General features: G+C 42.5%; 1 protein-coding gene across 4 annotated transcripts in view; it reads left to right on the forward strand.

The window, feature by feature from the left end:
• PTK2B (protein tyrosine kinase 2 beta) overlaps positions 1-21,693 on the forward strand; it is a 117,197-nt gene that overhangs the window by 70,483 nt on the left and 25,021 nt on the right. For all 4 annotated transcript variants that reach the window (XM_087717427.1, XM_087717428.1, XM_087717429.1 and 1 more), the window contains exons 5-17: positions 754-833; positions 1,381-1,443; positions 2,594-2,648; positions 4,066-4,206; positions 5,487-5,561; positions 9,116-9,217; positions 11,195-11,312; positions 12,844-12,883; positions 14,979-15,025; positions 16,037-16,090; positions 18,827-18,924; positions 20,343-20,427; positions 21,439-21,539. In XM_087717427.1, the coding sequence (XP_087573553.1) occupies positions 754-833; positions 1,381-1,443; positions 2,594-2,648; positions 4,066-4,206; positions 5,487-5,561; positions 9,116-9,217; positions 11,195-11,312; positions 12,844-12,883; positions 14,979-15,025; positions 16,037-16,090; positions 18,827-18,924; positions 20,343-20,427; positions 21,439-21,539 (1,059 nt within the window). The remainder of the gene's footprint in view (positions 1-753; positions 834-1,380; positions 1,444-2,593; positions 2,649-4,065; positions 4,207-5,486; positions 5,562-9,115; positions 9,218-11,194; positions 11,313-12,843; positions 12,884-14,978; positions 15,026-16,036; positions 16,091-18,826; positions 18,925-20,342; positions 20,428-21,438; positions 21,540-21,693) is intronic.

Raw genomic sequence — 21,693 nt, forward strand, 5'->3', positions numbered from 1 at the left:
AAATCTACCAAACCGGTTAGAAGAGGTTCCACCAGTGGACCCGGAAAGCAAGCCACACCTACAGAAGAGGTTCCAAAAATTTTTGAAACCCACCACTGCACACATGCCACAGGTGGCACCCAGAGCCATATCTGAGGGCATCAAGGTATTGCCCTATGTCAGCTTCAGTGCAAACATGCATGCTGGCCAGGTGATTTTTGGCCTTCTGGAGGGCTGGGGGAGGCTGTTTTCACCCTCCCCAGGCTTCAGGAAAGCCTCCAGAGCCTGTGGATGGCGAAAAACGGGCCCAATGGAAGTCTGAAGGCTTCAGTGAGGCCTGCCTGCTTGCGCGGGGGGGACGGGGACAGCGCATGGGGTTTGTGCAGGGGTGAGGGCATTGCATTATGGGTGTGGACATGCACGCACATGCTATCATGCGCATGCCCTTTTGACACCCGAACAAAAAAAGGTTCGCCATCACTGCACTAGATGATCTACAGGATCCCTTCTAACTCTGTTAGTCTGTTAAAGTTTTTCAAATTTGGTAACTTTACAATGTGTAGACTTCAACTCCAAGAATTGTCCTGCCAGCACACTTTAGCTAAAGATGTAATTTAAATGAATAAATATTTGTTATTTAAATGCATTTCATTTAAAGCCTTTAGTGTTTTGTCCCTGTGCAAGGATACCCAGTTATCTTTGTTTTTGGAAAGAGTAGTGAGCACCGGTAGGGACCTGGGATCCTTAACTGACCATCTTATTTGTGCCTTTCAGCTCCGGAGTGAATACATGCAACTTTACGCGAGCAAAGTAAGCGAAGGGATGGCCCTACAACTAGGCTGCCTGGAGCTTCGGTATGTACTTGCTAGGCACAAGATTGCACCTGACACAAGCATGTTTGGAAAACATGTGAGCAGGGTCAAACTCTTGTGGCTTGCACAGTGATCCTTGCAAAACAGGAACCGAAATCCTGAAGCTGGGACATTAGCGAGAAGAATGATCTGAGGAATCCTGAGTTTAAGAAACACAAGCAAAGGCAGAAATCTGAAAGGATGCAATTAGGGAGGAATATTATAAGAAATTGGTGAGCTCCTGCATAATAATAAAGCAGGGTATTGTTAACTGCAATTTACTGAACAAACTGATGAACGAGCATTCACATCAAGCCAATCTATACTGGGTTGGTTTGCATGAGGCATTAACTCTTCTTAATAGGTGAGTTTTCACATTCAGCTGTATCAAAACAAACCACAATGCTTGTGCTTCTTGCCTGAATCAGACGATAATACTGACTGATATTCCGTTGATGATGAGATGGGAAACTTCCATTTAAAAACACTGGTGTGAGTTTTGTGGTGAATTAGGAGTCATGCAAATGTTAATATCCAATTTTTTTTGCAGGAGATTCTACAAGGATATGCCCCACAATGCTTTAGACAAGAAGTCCAACTTTGAATTCCTGGAGTATGTATACAACATTTTTAACTATGCTGGTTGAAGTTTTAAAAAGTTTCTCATTAGTTGTAGTGATCTTTGCCTGATAGATTTCTTTCTTTCCTATAATACGCAGCCCTGCTTACATAACCAGACAAAATGTTTCAAATGTGTGTGTGTGTGTTTGTGTATGAAGAAGAAAGAATATGTATGTGTGGAGAAGAGAGACAGAGACAGGATCTCCTAAAACCCACCCCCAAATTCACAGTAACATCTAAGGCTTAACAGCTAATTGCTGCCTTCTCTCTCAGTCCAGTTCCTACACACGAAACATTACATTCTATTTCATCTGGGAAAACAGAATGGCATCCCCAATGCATCTTACCATAGTTGAAATTGCAACATTTATTTGCTTGAAGAAGGTGGAGCTGGGAAAAGAATCAGTGAGGAGGAAATCACATGGGGTGGGGCAGGCATGGGCTGCTGCCAGCATTACTGCCAGTTTGGTGCGCAGAAAAAAAATTGCACATAAGTAGGTTTGCGCATGCGCAAAATGTTAAAAAGTGGGGAATAAATTCAATGAAAATTGTTCTGCGCATGTGCAGAACCTAAAATCAAGATGGCGTCACCATAGGAGAACCATTTCAGGGGTGTGGCAGGCCTGGGTTGCTGCCAGTTCCAGCGATCCAGGCCGCCAAACCATTACCAGTTCAGCTGCACCAGTCCAAACTTGTAGGAACCACCACTGGGGTGGGGAAGTGGAATGATGGAGGGTCAAGACACCAATTAATATTAGTTTTGGTCCCAGGTTCTGTACTGATATCAGTCAACTTAATTGAATTGGAAGGAGTTTATGACCATATATGATTCCACACTACAGTCTAAGTAAGGTTACCAGAGGCCTCCTCATCCAGTCCACAAATACCTCAGTTCTCGTTGAAAGAATTCGTCCCTGGTCACCTTGCCCAGAGGACATTGTTTATGGTCACGGATTATTGAAAAAGGATACTTGCTTGACAGCAAGTCACATTCTCCTGCATTCTAACCTGGTGCCTTAACCACTAGACCAAACTGGCTCTTAAAAAAAAAAAACCAAATCTAAATAGAAACACCATAAGTTAAAATGGTCAGAGGTTGCATACCTACAGACGTGTAAAGCAGCATTTTCTTTCTCTTTAAGGAAGGAAGTGGGACTGGACTTGTTCTTTCCTAAGCAAATGCAAGAAAGCTTGAAGGTGAGAAATGTTTTAGCTCCATATATACATGTTCAACTAAGGTGGGAATAAGCCATTAGTCGGGCTCTCTGGAGTTGGGAGTTCTAGTATGTCTGAGAAAGTCTAGCAGAGCTTCTAGCTTTCCTAGAATTATTCTGAATGGATTTTTCTCTTTGCCCACCCTTTATCTATCTTAGGAATTACTGTAGTAAAAAGTACTTTCTAGCCTGATATCAGAGGGGAAAAGTAACTGTTTGGTATCCAACCAAACATGGACCCATAAGTTAGATAAACAAAAACCCACAACTTAATGTTTAAAGCATAAACATCCATGAGAGTCGGGAAGTGACAAAATATGCATGACAATATCATCACTCAAATGATGCAACCAAAATATTTGTGGCAAATCTTGGAACATAAGTGTGCAATAGTAGCATTTGCATGATGACAACACTGCACGCTGTACCATGTTGGCGTCACCGTGGTTTGCTACAGATGCTGCTCGGTGAAAATCTGATCTGTATCAATGGCAGAAAAAAGCTTCAGAATCTGACATGGCTGAATGAATTATGCCAGTGGTCACCAACTGGTGGTCCATGGACCACTGGTGGTCCGTGGGAAAATTTTGGTGGTCTGCAGAAAAATCTTTGCATTTTTGCACCTTTTTATATTGCACTAAATCAGGGGTCCTCAAACTATGGCCTCTGGACCAGATATGGCTTGCCAAAGCAATTACTCCTACTCGCTGATGGGATTGGGTCCTTCAGGCACTCCCTCCCTCCCTCCCTGGGAGTCCAGGCGCTTCAATAAGTGGTGTGCAAAACTTCAGCAGGGCTGCTCAAAAGACAATGTTTGCAGGCGACCAATCTAACATCTGGGCTGGCTACAAGACAAACATTCATTCTTGGCCATATTTGAGATTCCTAACTGCAAAGGACAGCAATGCTAGGGTTGACCCCAGGTACTTCTCTCCGCTAATAGGCGGCCAAGCTAAGTACCTGAAGGACCCCATCCCATCACTAATTCATATTAGTGGTCCACAGGATTTAAAATTATGAAATTAGTGGTCCCTGAGGTCCAAAAAGTTGGTGACCCCTGAATTATGCAATCACTTTCATACTGAAGGATTGGGTCAAAATATTTGTTACTGCTCCAAACATTTCTCTCCCTACCGAAAAACAGCTCAGCAAAGTACTGCAGTATTTTTCTTTAATTACAACAGGATTAAACAACAAAAATGGCCATTTGAAAATTGCAGTCATCTCACAGCATTCTACTGCCTGAAATAATCTGCTTGTCTTGGGTTTCCAAGATGTAATGTGAAAGTTTCAGAAAAAAAATATTTCATTCCATCTTAGGTTTCTGTCTGCATTTATTAAGAACTTTTAAGGTTTTTCCCCCTTCTCCTTTTTAATTCCTCCCTGCTTCCCATTCACAGCCAAAGCAGTTCCGCAAGATGATCCAGCAGACTTTCCAGCAGTATGCACTCTTGAGAGAGGAAGAATGCATCATGAAGTTCCTTGGCACCCTCTCTACCTTCGCCAACATCGATCAAGAAAACTATCGCTGTGAATTGATTGTAAGTATTGGGCGGGCAAAGGAAATATTTCCCAGAGTCTGTGTGGCCTAATTGTGGTTCCAATCACAGTTTAGATATAGGCATATTAAGCAAGGCTGACCTTGTAAACATAATCTCTTCAGGAATGATATCATAATAGATGGTGTGATTGGCATCTTCTCTACCAATGCAGTATGGAGAGGTGTTCTGACAAGATGCATAGGCACCAACATTTGGAATTTTAGAACTTCTGAAGCTGAAATCCAGGGGATTGGAACTTGTAACATCAGTGGTAGGATTCAAATCATTTAACAACCGGTTTTCTGCCCTAATGACTGGCTGGGTGGTTTTGGCCATGGTGGGTGTGGCCAGGGGGTGTGACAGACAGCACTCTGCCTCCTGCAGCCTCCTGGGAGCAAAAATGGGCCATGGGGGGGCACACACCTCGTACTCCACCTTGGGCCTAGTAGGGCTCCTGCAGCCTCCTGGGAGCAAAAACAGGCTTTGGGGCACGCTGTACCCCCCCCCCCCCAATGCCCCATTTTGGGCCTAGTAGGTGTCTCTGGATTTACCTGGGAGCCAAAATAGGGCGCATGGAAACTCCTGGAAGGGTTGGGGCAGAAAGAGAAAAGGCCAGCCACCAATTTAACAACTGGTTCGCTTGAACCGGCCCTAACCAGCTGAATCCCACCACTGTGTAAGATAAAGGATAGTGTTTGCATATGGGAATCAAACAGGTCAAGGTGTGTGATCCAATGAACTGTGTGATACAGTTCATTAGCATGATATTATCATGTTTAGAAAAAAGGCCAAATCTCTAAACCTCAGACTTTCTAAGTAACAAAGATAAGCAAATATTTTAAAATACTTGTCATATGATAGTCATTCTCCACTGTTAATGGAGGCTTCTATCCAAATTTACACATATCTTACTTTTGGCTCCTCCCTGATTACCGGTACCTGATTTCACTGGGCCTATGTATCCTTACTGGATTTCATTCCAAAAGGTTTCCACATTGCTTACTTAGGCCATGCATCATATTCACAGTAATTTCAGCTTATGTGGAGTTTACCATTTTGCTTCAAACTTTGCGGCATCTCTAACTTTCCACCTCCAGACTGATATAGTATTAATTGTCATTTGCATCATCTCCTGCTCTAGAATTTTTCCACAATCTTCTATCACTCCTGTTCTAGAATTCTTCAGCTGCCCCAAATATCCAGAATGTCAGGGGCTGCAAAAATTAGGAGAGTCTTGTTTTAGCTGGAACACAAATTTCTTTCCTCTCTTCCCTTTTCAGCAAGGATGGAATATCACTGTGGACCTGGTGATTGGCCCAAAAGGCATCCGGCAGATGACAAGTAAAGAAGCAAAAGTGAGTTCCTCAGAGATCTTGTGAAGAAGGGGTTTCATAATCTATCAAAATCGGATTTTTGATGCAATCTATTGTTCCCTTTTTTGTCGTTGTTGTTACTTGAATACAAGTTAAGCTATTTTGCAGAAAGCCAGAGAACAGGAGTGTTTCCATGGTAACTTCGGGGTTGTTTTTGTGCCATACAATCATCTTCTCTGAAGGCCACTGGTACAATTGAATAACACATTTTTTAACGCAGGATTCCTGTATCTTTCGATGAGTAAAAATCTAATAAGGTGTAAGACTAGTTGGACTATGCCTTTTCAAGCAGTAAAATCCAAGAGGTAAGACTTAAGGCAAAGGGTCTTGTAAAGAGCATGATCATGAAACTCAGGATATTATCTCTCTACTAGATAATTCAAGTTTATGTGCCTGTAGATGGAATGAATTATCTAGCTTAGTTCCTCCAAATATAATCACTCATGCCTTGGTACCCTCACACCTAGACTATTTCAACACATTCTATATGGGACTGCCCTTGAACACCATCCAGAAACTGATTCAGAATACAGCAGCATGGGCTCTCATAATGAATGTCTTCTGTGACTGGTTCTCAATCAAGCTTCTGGTTACCACTTGAACCTTCTTCTTGGTAAAGGAAGTACAGCTATCTCCATCTGTTCCTTCTTTTTCCATAAATGCTGACAGAATTGGCTTGCTCTGATTTGCTTTTGTCATCTAGTGAAGTATGCCTTCTCTGTCATGTGACTTCTTCCAAAAGGCATGCTAATGTTCTGACCTAGGCTTTCTGAGACAGTTAAAAGCACACACTTAGTGCCAAAAACCCTGTTTTTATTTCAATTATGTTCATTCACAGCCCATAATGAGTCACAAATAGTTTGTAAAGAGTCCAACAGAAGTCTGCTACAGTCCTTCGGGATAAGGCTGATAAGCACCCACTTTTATCTCCCTTGAAATGCTGTCAAAGACCTAATTGCCAATTAGCTTTGCAAGTCCACATGGAGCAGAGTCAAAACGGAGCTTCAGAGTTTAAACTGACCGGAACGAACAAAGTTGCTTCCTGCAAAGGCTCATGTGCCTTTGCTCCTCCTTTATTATGTCTTATGGGAGGAGCTAATCATCTCCAAGCCTTACTCCCAAGTCATCCCTTTTGTCTTAACTGTTTTTGCCTTCTGGCAGCTCTGTGCATGTGCGCGCTGGGAGCAGGCTCCCCCTGATCCACTGCCTCACTGATGTCCGATTCTGGAGGCTCCAAAGGCAGCACATAACTCCCAGATGGCCCTGGCCCCTCTCTGCCTCCAACACAGAGCCCGCATCCAAGCTTTCCCCAGACTCCAGGACTGGCCCTTGTTCCTCCCCAACCTCCTCACTGTCTGACGCTGCTGCCAGCTCCGCAAGCAACCGGAGGACCACAATAGCTAAGATTCAAATAGCCTTGATTGCCTTGACCTTCTGTGAGGTCTTGAAAACTTGACTCTTCCTTGAGTGGTTGGACCAGAGCACTAGATAAGCTTATCTTGTGATTATGAGGGTGGTTTTGGCCTTGGTTGCATTGTGCTCATGGTTACTTCTATTTTGGTTATGGGTTGTTTGTTTTTTGTACCCCATGTAAACCATCCAGAATTTCAAATTGTCAACTGGGCCACCCCATATAAAACATACATATGCATACGTTCAGGATGGTATAAAAATTCCTGCACTGGGTAGAATGTTAGACTAGATGACCCCCAAAATCCTTTTCAACTGGATACTTCTTTTTATGGAAGTATGGATAACTAAATAGATAGATAGATAGATAGATAGATAGATAGATAGATAGATAGATAGATAGATAGATAGATAGATAGATGATAGATAGATAGAGATAGAGAGAGAGAGAGAGAGAGAGAGAGAGAGAGAGAGAGAGAGAGAGAGGGAGATAGATAGATAGATAGTTTATTTATATGCCGCCCTTTTCCCTGGGGGGACTCAGGGCGGCTCACAATCAAAAGGGAAAGGGGGACAGACTTTTAGATATAAGACAGTACATGATTAAAAACGCAATATTCATACCATTCGGGCGGGTAACAATCTTTAGCCCCAGGCCTGATGGGATAGCCAGATTCTAAGGGCTGTGCGGAAGGACTGGAGGGTGGTGAGGGTACGAAGCTCCACAGGGAGATCGTTCCATTGGGTTGGGGCTACCACCGAGAAGGCTCTCCTCCGCGTGGTGGCCAGTCGGCATTGGCCAGAGGATGGAACTCGGAGGAGGCCTAAACGATGAGATCTAATGGGTCGTATGGAGGTGATCAGCAGTAGGCGGTCTCTCAAGTACCCAGATCCACTACCATGAAGGGCTTTGTAGGTGGTAAGTAGCACCTTGAAGCGTATCCGGAGATCGACAGGTAGCCAGCGCAGCTCGCGGAGGATAGATGTTACGTGGGTGAAACGCGGTGCACCCACGATCGCTCGCGCAAAAGCAAGCAAGTATAGAAGCACTATGGCCATTGCTGCTCCTGTCAAAGAATATCTTGTTCATTTTAGGTAAGGTAAAGGTTTCCCTTGCACATATGTGCTAGTCCTTCCCAAATCTAGGGGGAGTGCTCATCTCCATTACAAAGCCGAAGAGTCAACACTGTCCAAAGACATCTCTGTGGTCACATGGCCAGCCTGACTAAACACCGAAGGCGCATGGAATGCTGTTACCTTCCCACTGAGGGTGGTTCCTATTTTTCTACTTGCATTTTTATATGCTTTCGAACTGCTAGGACGGCAGAATCTGGGGCAAGTAATGGGAGCTCACTCCTTTATGCAGCATTAGGGATTCGAACCTCTGAACTGCCAAACTTTCTGATCGACAAGCTCAGCGTCTTAGCCATGGAGCCACCGTGTCCCTTGTTCATTTTAGACAAGGCTATTTAAAGAGAACTCCTGGTTCAGCATTACCAAGCTTGTAGATAATTCCATTGTGCTTTACTTTCAGCATCACCTAAGTAGAGATTATGCTAAAATTTTACATATGCGTATTAGCTCCAAGGTGGCAGAGCTGATTTTCTTTACAAGAGAGTCTCACAAGTGAAACTGACCAGCTTCCTAGACTGAAGCACATCCTTTACTGCAGGGGTATCAAATTTGCATTGTCACGTTGTCGTCACGTGACATATTGCAACTTTTCCCCCTTTGCTAAAATGGGGGTGGGGGTGGCCAGAATGTGACTCATCCAGCCCTTGGACTGCGAGTTTGACACTCCTGCTTTAGTGAAACACAACCTATGGGTTAGCCAAGGCTGTTTTACCCTGGAGCCGAAATTACAATAATATTAACAGTAACCTGAAAATGTAATGAAATTTGTGTCACTGGAAATCTTTGTTTGTTTGTGTGTGTGTGTGTGTGCGCGCGCACGCGCATGTGAGAAATTGAAAAAATAAAGATACATGAATCAGAATGCTGCTGTTCTGCATGTATGGATCTGGCATAGCATCCCACCCCACACTACAGGATGTGGAAAGCAGAAAGATTTCTTGATCGTAATGCGAGTGAACCTTTCATAAAACATTAATGTTGCTCTGTTGCAGCCCACTTGCTTGGCTGAATTCAAGCAGATCAAATCCATCAAATGTACTACTGTGGAGGAAGGCAGAGCATTGCTGCAGCTTGGTCTTACTGGGAACCCCCAGGTAAGGAAGAAGTGCAAAGGTAGCTTGCATCGTATCTCAGTTGTCTCCCTGTTCCAGTCTTCCAACACTCTTTTTGAGAGAGAGAAAGTAAGAACAGGATCAGAGCCAAGAGCTGGTGCAGTTCAGCTTTCTGTGATAGACAGTCAAATGCAATCACAAAGCACACAAGCATGGACCAGAATTCAGTATCCCTGCTCCATTTTTTCTCCTTAGCTGTTAGGAATCAAGGTGTGCCAGGTCTGTCAGGGTTCCAAATAGCATCCAAAAGTAAATCATAGTCCAAGGCAAAATATTGCTCAAAGTTCCAATTTATTAAGAGAGCCATGTTGGCACATCTGGGGAAACCTGAATCTGAAAGCTTCCCAGTTTTCCCCACCCAGTTGAAAGTTCAAGAACTTGCCCCCACACCCACAAGTCCATCACATGGTCCAATCTTCCACTGCCATGCTGGCAGCTTCTACCCATCCAGTTCCGGTCAGGAGCAGAGGTGCAAAGACAAATGATGACCTTGGCTTTCTAGAAAGAATTTTGTTATGGCTACATAGCATCTAACTCCAACAATCCCCCCTCCCATTTTCCCCCAATAGAAAATGCATAGTAGAATAATACAAAGTGTGGCAGGCCAAAGATCCAAAAGAAAGATGTCTGCAGGCCTGACATGGTCTTTATCAAGACTCAGGGCCATTTTAACCCTGCCTGGATTGATGGCCATCAACACATTTGATGGCAGCAAATTCCATATATAACTGGATACATAGCAATAGCACTTAGACTTATATACCACTTCACAGTGGTTTACAGTCCTCTCTAAGCAGTTTACAGAGTCAGCATATTGCCCCCAACAATCTGGGTCCTCATTTTACCCACTTCGGAAGGATGGAAGGCTGAGTCAACCTTGAGCCTGGTGAGATCTGAACTGCCAAATTGCAGGCAGCCGGCAGTCAGCAGAATAGCCTGCACTACTGCACTCTAACCACTTCTCCACCACGATTCATAAAGAGGGTCTTCTTCCTTTCAGCAGTCTCAAATCTCTCTATATTATTTTTGAGTGGGTGATGTCTACGTGCTAACATTGTGAGGGGAGAAAAACTTGTTTCTATCCATAGATTTCATAGTATGAGAATTTATTTGCCTTCCGGTCAGCCTTAACTCATGGCAGCTACATAGATAAATCTATGCTATGAAACTTTCTTGGGAATTTTTTTTGGGAAGTAGTTTGCTGTTGTCTGCTTCCTGGAGCTGAAAGAAAATGATTAGCCCAAGGTCATCCAGCCAACTTCTTGCGTTAAATGAGATTATAACTCATAGTCTCACAGTTTCTAGCCAATTCCTTTATTCACTACGCTAAACTGTGTCGTGCCTACCTATACGCACATACAAACTAACTCTGGACTGTTGCCATGGCAATTGTATAGGCATGTCCACCAAGAGTCAGGTTCAACTTGAGGGAGACTTCCCTTTACAAACACACAGGTTGCGCTCAACTAGGTTTGCAAATTATCAAACTTTTGCTAGAAGCAACTTTGTCAGACAATAAAAGAAGTCTGAGAAAACATACATACGTTTAAAAATAAAAGGTTATACTTTTGATATTTTCTTGGGTCTTTCTGGTGCTGATAGTTTGCTTTGGTTTATCCCTTTCTCAGTTTTGCCACCAACCAGAGCTGATCTAGCCTGGTTCGGCCTAGATCAGCCGAACTGTTAGTAGCGGCGCCGGGAGGCTCCACCCACCTGCTCAGACACTTATGTGCATGTGCAGAAGCTTCTGCGCATGCGCAGAAGTGTCGAGCATGCACGCGAGTGCACCCAACAAATTAGTAACCCACCTCTGCCACCAACATGTATTTTGGTTCCAACCAAGGGCTTTACACCAATGTAGTTACCATCTTGATGGGCAAACATGTGAGCACTGACAATGAAATCTCTATCTATATGGTTGGCATAGGAACCTTATATGGCTTTTTTTTTACTTGGCAGTCCTTGACTATTAAGACATCCTCCCTGGCTGAGGCAGAGAACATGGCTGATTTAATAGATGGCTACTGCAGGCTGCAGGGATGCTTGGATATCTCCCTCATCATCCGACCCAACCGAGGTGAGAAAGCAATCAAGTGATCTTTTGCATATGGTAAGGGTGGGTCTTATCTGATTTGAAGAAGCACAGCGGAAATGTAATAGGGCAGACTGAATTGGTCTATCTCACATACTTTCTTGTAGGAGAATGTGGCTGATGTACTTTGTTTCTTAAAACAATATTAAGTTATTTGTGGGAGGTTCTTACTGACCTAATATGTGGACTTATCCAATTCTTTTCTAGTGAAATTCTGATTTCCTGGGAAATATCTATATGTTTAGTCTGTTCACAGGATCATACCATTCATATATTGCCTTGAGCTGTGTAAGATATTTCTTTGAAATGGATAAGGTTTTTTTATGGGATTTTATCTTGTGTGTTTTTATTGTTGTAAATTACCCAGAGTCATCTATATGTGAGTTGGGTGGCCATGTACCTTTGTCAGATAGATAGATGAGAGATGAGAGAAAGGAAGGAAGGAAGGAAGGAAGGAAGGAAGGAAGGAAGGAAGGAAGGAAGGAAGGAAGGCAGGCAGACAGACAGACAGACAGACAGACAGACATGATATTGGGTGTGTTGACTAGAAAGTGAGGCAATGTTAGACCCAACTTTGTGTTATAGCCTTATAGCATTGATTACAGATTTAATCGACTATATATAAGCAAAAATGACAAAATATGTTCATCTCATGGTATTTAATGTATTTTCCATCAAATCTTAAACCTTAAAATCAGAATCTTGTTTTAGAAATCAAGGCAACACATGAAACTATTTTGGGTAGTAAATTTTAGATTTGAGAAAAGAATTCTAAAAGTCGTATTAATATTCATGTTGACACACAACACTGCATTATTTGTTTATAGATAATTCATTTGCTTTCTTAGCCTTAGAGTGTTTGTGATTCTGGATACAAGTGTTAACTGGATCCCCCTCCACACACACACACTTTAAAAATTATTAGGTTGCTATGTATGTTTTTATTGTATGATTTCTTAACCCATCATTCATTTGTAAAAGTACAGGTATCATAATTCATAAATGAAAGCAAACAACACCAAATTAAAATCTTACCTCTTCTTCTTATGACATGGAGAGGTCTTCGTGATGAACTCTTCATCTTATCTTGCTATAGGTTTCATATATTTTATTTATTGAAAATATGTCAGAATTGAAGGCTCCCTCAATTGAAGGCAATTGCCTGATTTACTCACTCCTGAAGCCACCATTATCAAAGTTTCCAGTTAAGAGAAGAGATTTTTTAAATAATGTTCTGGCCCATGTTTGTAATTTATTAGTGATAATGGATGCTACAAAAAACTTTGCATCCCGGTTCTACAATTCATTTTAGAATTTCTCCATGTTCAGTTGGTAAAATGGAATTAGCAAAGCTTAAGAGAATAATAGAACAGAACTAGGGAAGTCCACCCACACCTAGTTATTTGGAGACAGGGAAAAAAACAGAAGAGGGAAGGGATATCATTCACAGCAAAAATGGAGAGTTAGAATTGAGCTGTGAGTTTACTGACATGCTTTATCTCTTTTTCCCTTGCAGAGAATGAGAAGAGGATCAGTCTGCCTCAGGTCCCAATACAGTAAGTAAGATGGTCGACCTACCCCTGGAAGTTGTGCTTGTATGTAATACTGAGCACCAGAGGACAGTAGGAGAACAAACCAGTTTTGCACTAGTGATAAAATTACCTCAGGGCTCCCTGAGCTCTGCTTTATTCAGCACAACTATTGCTGTCTGGAAATATTATAGGTAGTAGAATAGCGTGTGTTCCACATACACAGAAAAATGTTGACCAAGTTGATGGAGAGAACACCTATCAATAATTATGAATGCTGATAACAAAATAGAATTGTACTATAGGCATTGCTGGGATATCAACAGTAGGTTCACTGTTCCACTCATATGCTTTCTAATGGGATTTGACAGCAGTGTAGAAGAGAGGATGCTGAATTATTACAGATTGCCAGTAATCTGTTCTATCAGAATTTTTCGTGCATTTTGATTTTCCATAGCCGCCACTCCTCCTTCTCCTCCTTGTCAGGGTTTCGAGTAACACGTCTAACAAAAGAAGACTCCGAGGCTTGAGTTTTCAAAGTTCCATTTTATTAGAGATGTCATATTGGAACATCTGGGAAAAACCTAATCTGAAAGCTACCAGGTTTTCCCCACCCAAATGATAGTTCAAATCCCTGCCCAGCACCCACATGTCCATCACATGGCTCAATCAGACCCCATCCCAACTGGAGATGCCTCCCAGTCACACCACTCCAGGTGCAGGGCAAGATGTCCTTGACTCTTTGAGAAAGAACGTTATTTAGACTATATATCTCCCGTACTCCATGTAATCCTTCCCATTTTCCCACAGCATTAAGTGTGGCAGGCCTGAAGGCCCAATGCAAAAGATGGTTTCCAGGCCTGACATTTCTCCTTCTTGACTCTTGGCAACTGCCTGGACTAATCCCTGCAATTTTTCCAGCCAGGTGTTCAGACGTGGATTGCCCCTGCCTTCTTTTTATGTCTAAAAAAGAGTGACTAACCCAGGCCACCCAGCTCTGCCTAAGAAAGGACTAGAATTCATGGTCTTAGCTTAGTGCCTTAACTATTATACCAAACTGGCTCTCCAGTCCTCTCTTAGGTGCCCAAACTGTCAGCGTTCCAAGTATCATGTAGAATTAAAGGCAAAACTATCCTTAAAGCTCCAATTTAATAAATCAGACATCTTAGGCACATCTGTGTTAATCCCAATACTGGAAATGACATCAGAATTCCACCCAGTTAAAAGTTCATGATCTTGTCCCCACACCCACAATCCATCACATGGTCCAATCTTCTTCTTCCACGCTGGCATTCACACCCAGCTGCTTCCGGTCAGGTGTAATGGTGCGGAGACAAAGGATGACCTTGGCTTCTAGTAAAGAATGAAAACAATACATTCCACAATCTCACTCCTGTCTATTCCCCCCTCCCATCAACTATACTAAAGAAACAGCATAATGAAATAAGAGAAAGTGTGGCAGGCCAAAATTCTAAAAGGAATATAATTGCAGACACAAACATTATCCTAAATCGAGAGGACATAAACAGGTGAAGCCCTTCATCATTACTGGAAGAAGTGCCTTCATGTTGATTGATTATATTTATAGAATACTTAATGCTCACCAGGGGTGGACTGCTGGGGGTTCGCAGGGGTTCGGGAAAACCTCTAGCTAAAATTCTGTGCAGTTCGGAGAACCCCCAAATCCCACTCCTGGCTGGCCCTGCTCACTCCACCCTGGCCCTCCCAGGAGTCCCCATGCAGCCTGTTTTGGATGAAGGTAAGTGCAGGGCGTGCACGGAGGCTCGAGGAGGGCGAAAAACGCGCCTACCGAGAGTTTGGGAAAGCTGGAAACGGCCCCGTTTCTGGCCTCCAGAGGGTCTCCAGAGCCTGGGGAGGCCTTTTCGCCCTCCCCGGAGGCTAGAGGAAAGGCTCCAGAGCCTGGAAGGGCAAAAATGCCCTGCCTCCCACCATGGTGCAGGTGGCCAACTAGGCCATGCCCACCATGGCCATGCCCACCCAGCAACCAGACAGAGAACCCCTTGCTAAAATTTTTGAATTTCACTTTTCTTTGTACAAATCGAATCTCAGTAAAAAGAAATGAGCAAACCCAGTTCTGTTCCTGATTATCTTTCTGCCACAGGCATATAGAAGAAAAGAGGTCCACGCTGAGGGAGAGCTTCAGCGGAGGTAAGTTGAATTTTACCTCACCACTATCAGATCAATGAGAATTCATGACCTTTACTTTACTTTACTCTAATAAGATTTGTATGCTGCCCACTCCCATTGGGACTCTGGGCGGCTCACAACAAAGTAAAAACATTTAAAATATTAAAAATACAATGTTAAAAATTAATACAACATCCATACCATCAGGTGGGGCTGGTACTTAATCAACAACCCCAGGCCTGCCGGAACAGCCAGGTCTTGATCGCTTTACGGAAGGCCGGAAGAGTGGTGAGGGTCTGGATCTCTGCGGGTAGCTCGTTCCACAGGGCCGGTGCAGCTACAGAGAAGGCCCTCCCTAGGGGAGCCGGCATTGTCCGGTCGACGGCACCCGGAGGAGGCCCAACCTGTGTGATCTTATTGGTCGTTGGGAGGTGAATGGCAGGAGGCGGTCTCTCAGGTAGCCAGGTCCAATACCATGTAGGGCTCAGGTATATGAACTCTGTACTCGGGAGTTTTGATCTGTTTTAATCTCTGGCATTGCCATTTTTAACAGAAGTCATGGGATGATGGAGTGTACATGAGAGTAGGCTGGGGTATAATTATTTTTGTTGTCCTATCATTCCTAATCAAATAGATTTCTGAAACATACAAAATCATGCCATGCTTCTATGATGAAAGTCAAAAATGAAATATAAAATTGAATGTTCTATCCACAAGTAATGTCTAACATAAATTATTCAACTGTCCTAAAAGGATGGTGAAAATTTAAGAAATACCAGCTTCTTTCTCCAGCCAGGTTTAGTTCATCCAAGTCACTAGCTTTTAATGCTGGTCATAAAAGATCATTTGGAAATTCCTTCTTTCCCTTCCTTGTGTTTGTTTTTATTTTCTTCTGTGAAAGAAAAGCTAAGTTAGAGAACACAGTGAAATCCACTGGGAGCATTCCATGTTATATCTTTATGAACAAGATCATGGAATATCTTTGTGGGAAAGGTTATATATACTGAAGTAACAGATCATGTTTTATTCCAGATTCTGACATTTATGCTGAGATTCCGGATGAAGCATCCAGACCCATATCTGGAGGTTTGTTCAGACCTTGGTCCCCTTTTCTAAAATCATGTAGTGTTAGGGCTTCTTCAACTGTACTTTTAGACTGGATTGACATATAGAAGGGATTAGATAGCTGAATTATTATGTGGAAATGGTACCAGAAGTGGTGTTCTACTAGTTTGTCCCAGTTTGGGCGAACCGGTAGTGGAGGTGGCAGTGGTGGGAGGCTCCGCCCATCCACCCAGATGTCATCACGGACGTTCTGTGCATGCGCAGAAGTGCCGCACTCGAGCGAAGCAATCATACAGAAACGCTTCCGGTTCTGAACCAGTAGCAAAAATAAGAGGATTTCATGCCTGAATGGTACCCAGAATAATGTGATGTACCAATGTAAAAGAAAGGTGTTTTTTTTTTAACAAAATAGGTGCTTCAAAGAATTAATAATAAGTTTTAGAATTTAAACCTGAGCATTTAAACACACTAACCCCATTATCCCATGACTGATTTCTAAAATATGCTTAATGGAATCATGGTAGTCATGTTATGTGAATAAAAGCCAAACAGCAGTAATTCAATTTAATTAAACATTTCAGAAATTACCCTTCCTAAATCAGCCATGTTGTGTAATTCCAGAAGAGAATCACACTTTGCCTCTGGCTACCATTAATGGAAACAAAAGCTTAGAACAGCCTTACAAAAAATAAAGTATAACCAACACACATTGGTGTCACAAGTCCTAACTACTTGCATAGACTAATTGAACCAGAGTTATCAGTGACTGATGAAGTGAGAAATCTTGGAGTAATGAATGTGTACACACTGTGCATCTGCTGTTTTTTTAAAAAGGCGGAATATGGGGGATAAAAAGAAATTGTACTGAAAATAAAGATGCCAATAGTGTAATGCTTTTATATAAGTCAGTGGTATGAATGCATCTGGTATGTTATGACCAGTTCTGATTGCCATACCTCAAAAAGGATACAGTGAAGCTAGAGACAGTTCACAAAAGGACAACCAAGATGATCAAGAGGTTAGAGCAATTCCCCTATAAGGAATGATTGAGACATTTGGAGATTTTTAGTCCAGAAAGTGGGCAAATGAGAGTGGATTTATTTCAAGTAAATGAAATCATGCATGGACAAGAAGAAACCATTTCCTCTTCTCAAAATGCTAGATGTTCCCAAAATGTTACTCAGTGAAATTGAGTCCTGGAAGAACATGTAAAAGGAAATATTTTATTACACAACATATAATTCAACTTTGAATATTTTACCACAAGATACAATGCTGACTACCAATTTAGCTGGTTTCAAAAGAAGGTTGGACCAATTCATGGAAGTTATGGGGATCAATGACTAGTACTCTTGATGGGAATGTGTCTGTCTCAGAGGGTCATCTGTTGGGAGGTAGTTGATTGGCCATTATGAAAACAGACTGCCGGATTGGATGGACCAGATCCAATCCAACAAGGCCTTGTTTACATACATATGCGCACTAAACAGCCCTTTTCTATTTCATGATTTCTTTTAAGTACTCTGTTGACATACAAGGAGGCTTAGTGTGGCCCAACCTCCTCCTATGCCCACTCCCCCACCCCAGGTAGTGGCTGCAACTCTAATCAAATCATGGCAGACTTTTCCTTATTATTAAGCTCTTGGGGTGTGGGGGTGTGGACTGATTACTTGTCAAGGTAAATGCACTTCATTGAATGGGGATTAATCTGCAGGCTTTTCATCCTCTCTTAAATCACTCTGTATGCAGTTTTCTGCAGGTGGCAGCCATTTGAATTAAAGTGACTCATGCAGATGCAGCCATTTTCTGCATTCACATAATGCGCTTAAACAGCAGCTGCCTTTCCACAATATATTTAATATCAGGTTGCAAAAATTACAAAAGACGCATTGTGATTCTCCCCATCAGATTTCTTTATTGATCCTCACCTACAGACATAATCTTGCCAAAGTAAAACAGACTATCATCCCATGTAATGGTTTTCTCTTAACTTCACTACTGATTCAGAACTGGGAGCGCACGTAGGGCACTTCGCATGTGCAGAGCATCGGTGATGACATCTGGGTGGGTGGGCGGAGCCTGCAACTGCCACTACCAGTTCACCTGAACCGGGGCAAACTGGCAGAATACCACCTCTGCCTCACCCCCATAATGCATTTACTATTAGAAAGAAGCCATCTTCAACCTCTTTCTCTCCCACAAACTATCTGAACTGAGTTGGTTCTTGCTTCTCTGGAATCTTTTCCTTTCCTCCTGGGAACCCCGACTACCTTCCATCACATCAATCTTGATTAATTTTCCTTAATTTTCTTAATTTGAAAGTTGGCAAAAGATTCATAGTGGTAGATTTGAATCCAATCCTGGGTGGAGGGGAGGTGGAAGCCTTTTTACATGATGAATTCTATATCTTTGTGGTAAATATTGTCTCTTAATATCAGTTGTGGGGGGAGCCACACTTCTAAAAGCAACCATGAAAAATTGTAGCCAATGCTACATTCCCAAATTGCTGCTGAGCTCCTGAACAAGTTGAAGACCACTATTTATGGACAGATGAGATGTATTTTCATTACTGCAATCTCTGCAGAATGTTACTCTCCTCCTGCCTGTAAGTTATAGTTTGATGAAAACATGGCCAGCCTGAAAAATGGGAGTCTTTCTTCCTTTCTAAATTATGGGGTGTTGTTGAGGAGTTACACGTTGTTGTTGTTGTTCACAACTGACAAGTCGATATGTCTTGCCATTCTTTTCCTTGCACAGCCCAACAGTTTGTGATTTCTCGAGAAGATGTTTCCCTGGGCAGGATCCTGGGAGAAGGTTTCTTTGGAGAAGTCTATGAAGGTGTCTTCCTCAATGAGGTGAGTCTGGAGCAGTAGGACTTTATCCTAGTCTTCCCTAACCAGATAAGCATCAAATGTGATGGGCTGCAATTCCATTATGCGCCAGGGTCCAGCTGGCTTTATGACAAGTCTAGCGCAACTTTTGTGAAGAGCAGTTTACTCGACTGCCTTTGGTCTGTAGACTAGAATGGAGCGGTGTAGCATGAATCATAAATGGCCCAAGAAGAAGTATGAGAGATCACTTGCCAAAGAAGAGAGTACATTCAACTTCTTAATGAAAAACAATCAAGGGAAATGTGTCATCAATGCTTGTTGATAGAGAAACATTTAGACAGACAGACATTTATATGCCTATTTTGTTATTTGAACATTAGAAAGACCTTAAGACTGAGAGAAACCTATCCCTGGTGCCAAACTACATGGAAAACATGCACATTGTTTAGTTGTGGTGTAGGACCATTAAAATTTGAAAGTAGGTGGAAATATTCTGCTTGTTGGTTTCTTTTGGTTTTGGGATTATTGGTCTGACCCCAGAGCTATTTCTACGGTTTTAAAAAGCCAATAGAGGCACTAGTTCCTATGGAAAAGATTGACATACCTGAACTCCAGCTATTTGTGATTTGTCCAAAAGAGCTGAAGTTAAGCAGACCTCCTACTGCTGCTGCTGCTGCTGCTGCTGTTGTTGCTCTTATTCTTATTCTTCTTCCTCTTCTTCCTCTTCCTTCACTTCCTCTTCCTCCCCTTCTTCTTCCTCTTCTTCCTCTTCCTCCGCCCCTCCTCCTCCTCCTTCTTCTTCCTCCTCCCCTTCTTCTTCTTCCTCTTCCTCTTCTTCTTCCTCCTCCTCTTTTTCTTCTTCCTCTTCCTCTTCTTCCTCTTCCTCCTCCTCCGCCTCCTCCCCTTCTTCTTCTTCTCCTTCTCCTTCTCCTTCTCCTTCCTCTCTTCCTCTTCCTCTTCTTCTTCTTCCCCTTTCTCTTCCACTTCCTCCTCCTCTTCTTCTTCTTCTTCTTCTTCTTCTTCTTCTTCCTCTTCCTCCTCTCCTTCTTCTTCTTCCTCTTCTTCCTCCTTTTCCTCCTCCTCCTCTTCTTCCTCTTCCTCCTCCTCCTTCTTCCTTTTCCTTGTCCTTTTCTTCCCCTTTTTTTCCTCCTCCTCCTCCTCCTCCCCTTCTTCTTCTTTCTCTTCTTCCTCTTTCTCCTCCTCTGCTTCCTCCCCTTCTTCTTCTTCTTCTTCTTCTTCTTCTTCTTCTTCTTCTTCTTCTTCTTCTTCTTCTTCTTCTTCTTCTTCTTCCCCTTCCTCTTCTTCCTCCTCCTCCACCTCCTCCCTTTCTTCTTCTTGTTCTTGTTCTTCTTGTTGTTGTTGTTGTTCTTGTTCTTCTTCTTCTTCTCCTTCTCCTCCTTCTCCCTTCCCTTTTTAATATTGGGATCACCCTCTTCTTTCAGAGTGGAGAGCGGGTTAGTGTTGCTGTGAAAACCTGCAAGAAAGATTGCACTGCTGAGAACAAGGAGAAATTCATGAGTGAAGCAAGTACGTAGACTCCCTCTTTCTGTGAAAACGTGCACTAACATGCCATTTCCTCCCACATCTGGTGCGGTGCCACAACAGCAGTGACTGAATGGTGCATTGGCAGTAGTTGTGGGAAGAGGCAGCTTCTCTGGATGTGATTTCTTCAAATTTTCTCAGGATGAGCTTTTAGAGTTGCCATATTTAAAAATTTTGCTTTCTTCCCCATGCAGTCTCCAAATTAAATGTCTAGTGAGGAATGAGTTTATCTTAGGTTCAGTGTACTTGCCTGTCAAAGTAACAAACAGTGTGCACCAAATCTGCAATTCTACAGCTCGCAAGAAAAAGCAGAGGAGGCAGCACAACAGTTACAAGAGAAAACAAAGCAGTTATAGAAAAGATTCCCAAGTCCAGAGGGGGTGGGGGAAGATACAAGAAAGAGTTATTCCTTAATTATGCTGGCATAAGTTGAGCTGGACAACTGCTTTGACAGGCTTTCAAGATTCTGTTACAATACTGGTAATAAGAACCTTTCCACAAATTTAGCAGTTCTTGTTTCCTGAACTTGCCGAGCTTTGCTGGGCTTGCTTCAATTTGTAATTGTCATGTTCCATCCTCTGCTTCCCTAAGGTCTGTTCTATCGCACCAACTGTAGAACAATTTTATTTTCAAGTAAATGCTTAATTGGATAAGTGCCCTTGATTTTTAAATCAGTGAAAATAGGCTTTTCAAACTAAATAAGAGAGTAATATTACCGGGCATCATAAAAATGCTATTAATTGAATTGATTGATTATAGCAACTTCGACAAATAGAAGAAAAGGAAAGAAGCTTGGCAATGGTCGTTAATGTGAAACGAAGGATTCCAAAATAATTTTTAATTAGATAGAAGGGAGGAGAGCATTATTCATGCTGTGGAGGTAAACTGAAGCTAGCACATCTCTTAAGAATACGATATGTTCTCGGAGGATCTCTGAAATCAGGGCTGAAAATGAAAATGGGCTGTGTGTCAAGATTAACTCCAATGTACCTACAGTGCTCATGAAAAAGATGGACCATCCCCACATTGTGAAACTGATTGGTATCACGGAGGAGGAACCAACATGGATTGTTATGGAACTCTATCCTTATGGAGAGGTGAGCTGATGGTACCCAAAGCAATGGGAGGTGGGAAGTTGAATCTTAAAAAAAAAACTAAGAAAGCAAAGAAGCAAGAAAATGAAAGGAACCTTTTGAGTCTAAGCTTCTTTGGAAAGAAAGTTTTAGAAAAAGCCAACACAGTTCTAGGCTA

Source organism: Thamnophis sirtalis, unplaced genomic scaffold (genome assembly GCF_051295495.1).
Source record: "Thamnophis sirtalis isolate CommonGarterSnake01/CBP01778 unplaced genomic scaffold, rThaSir2_p1.2 scaffold_6, whole genome shotgun sequence".
NCBI lineage: Eukaryota > Metazoa > Chordata > Lepidosauria > Squamata > Natricidae > Thamnophis > Thamnophis sirtalis.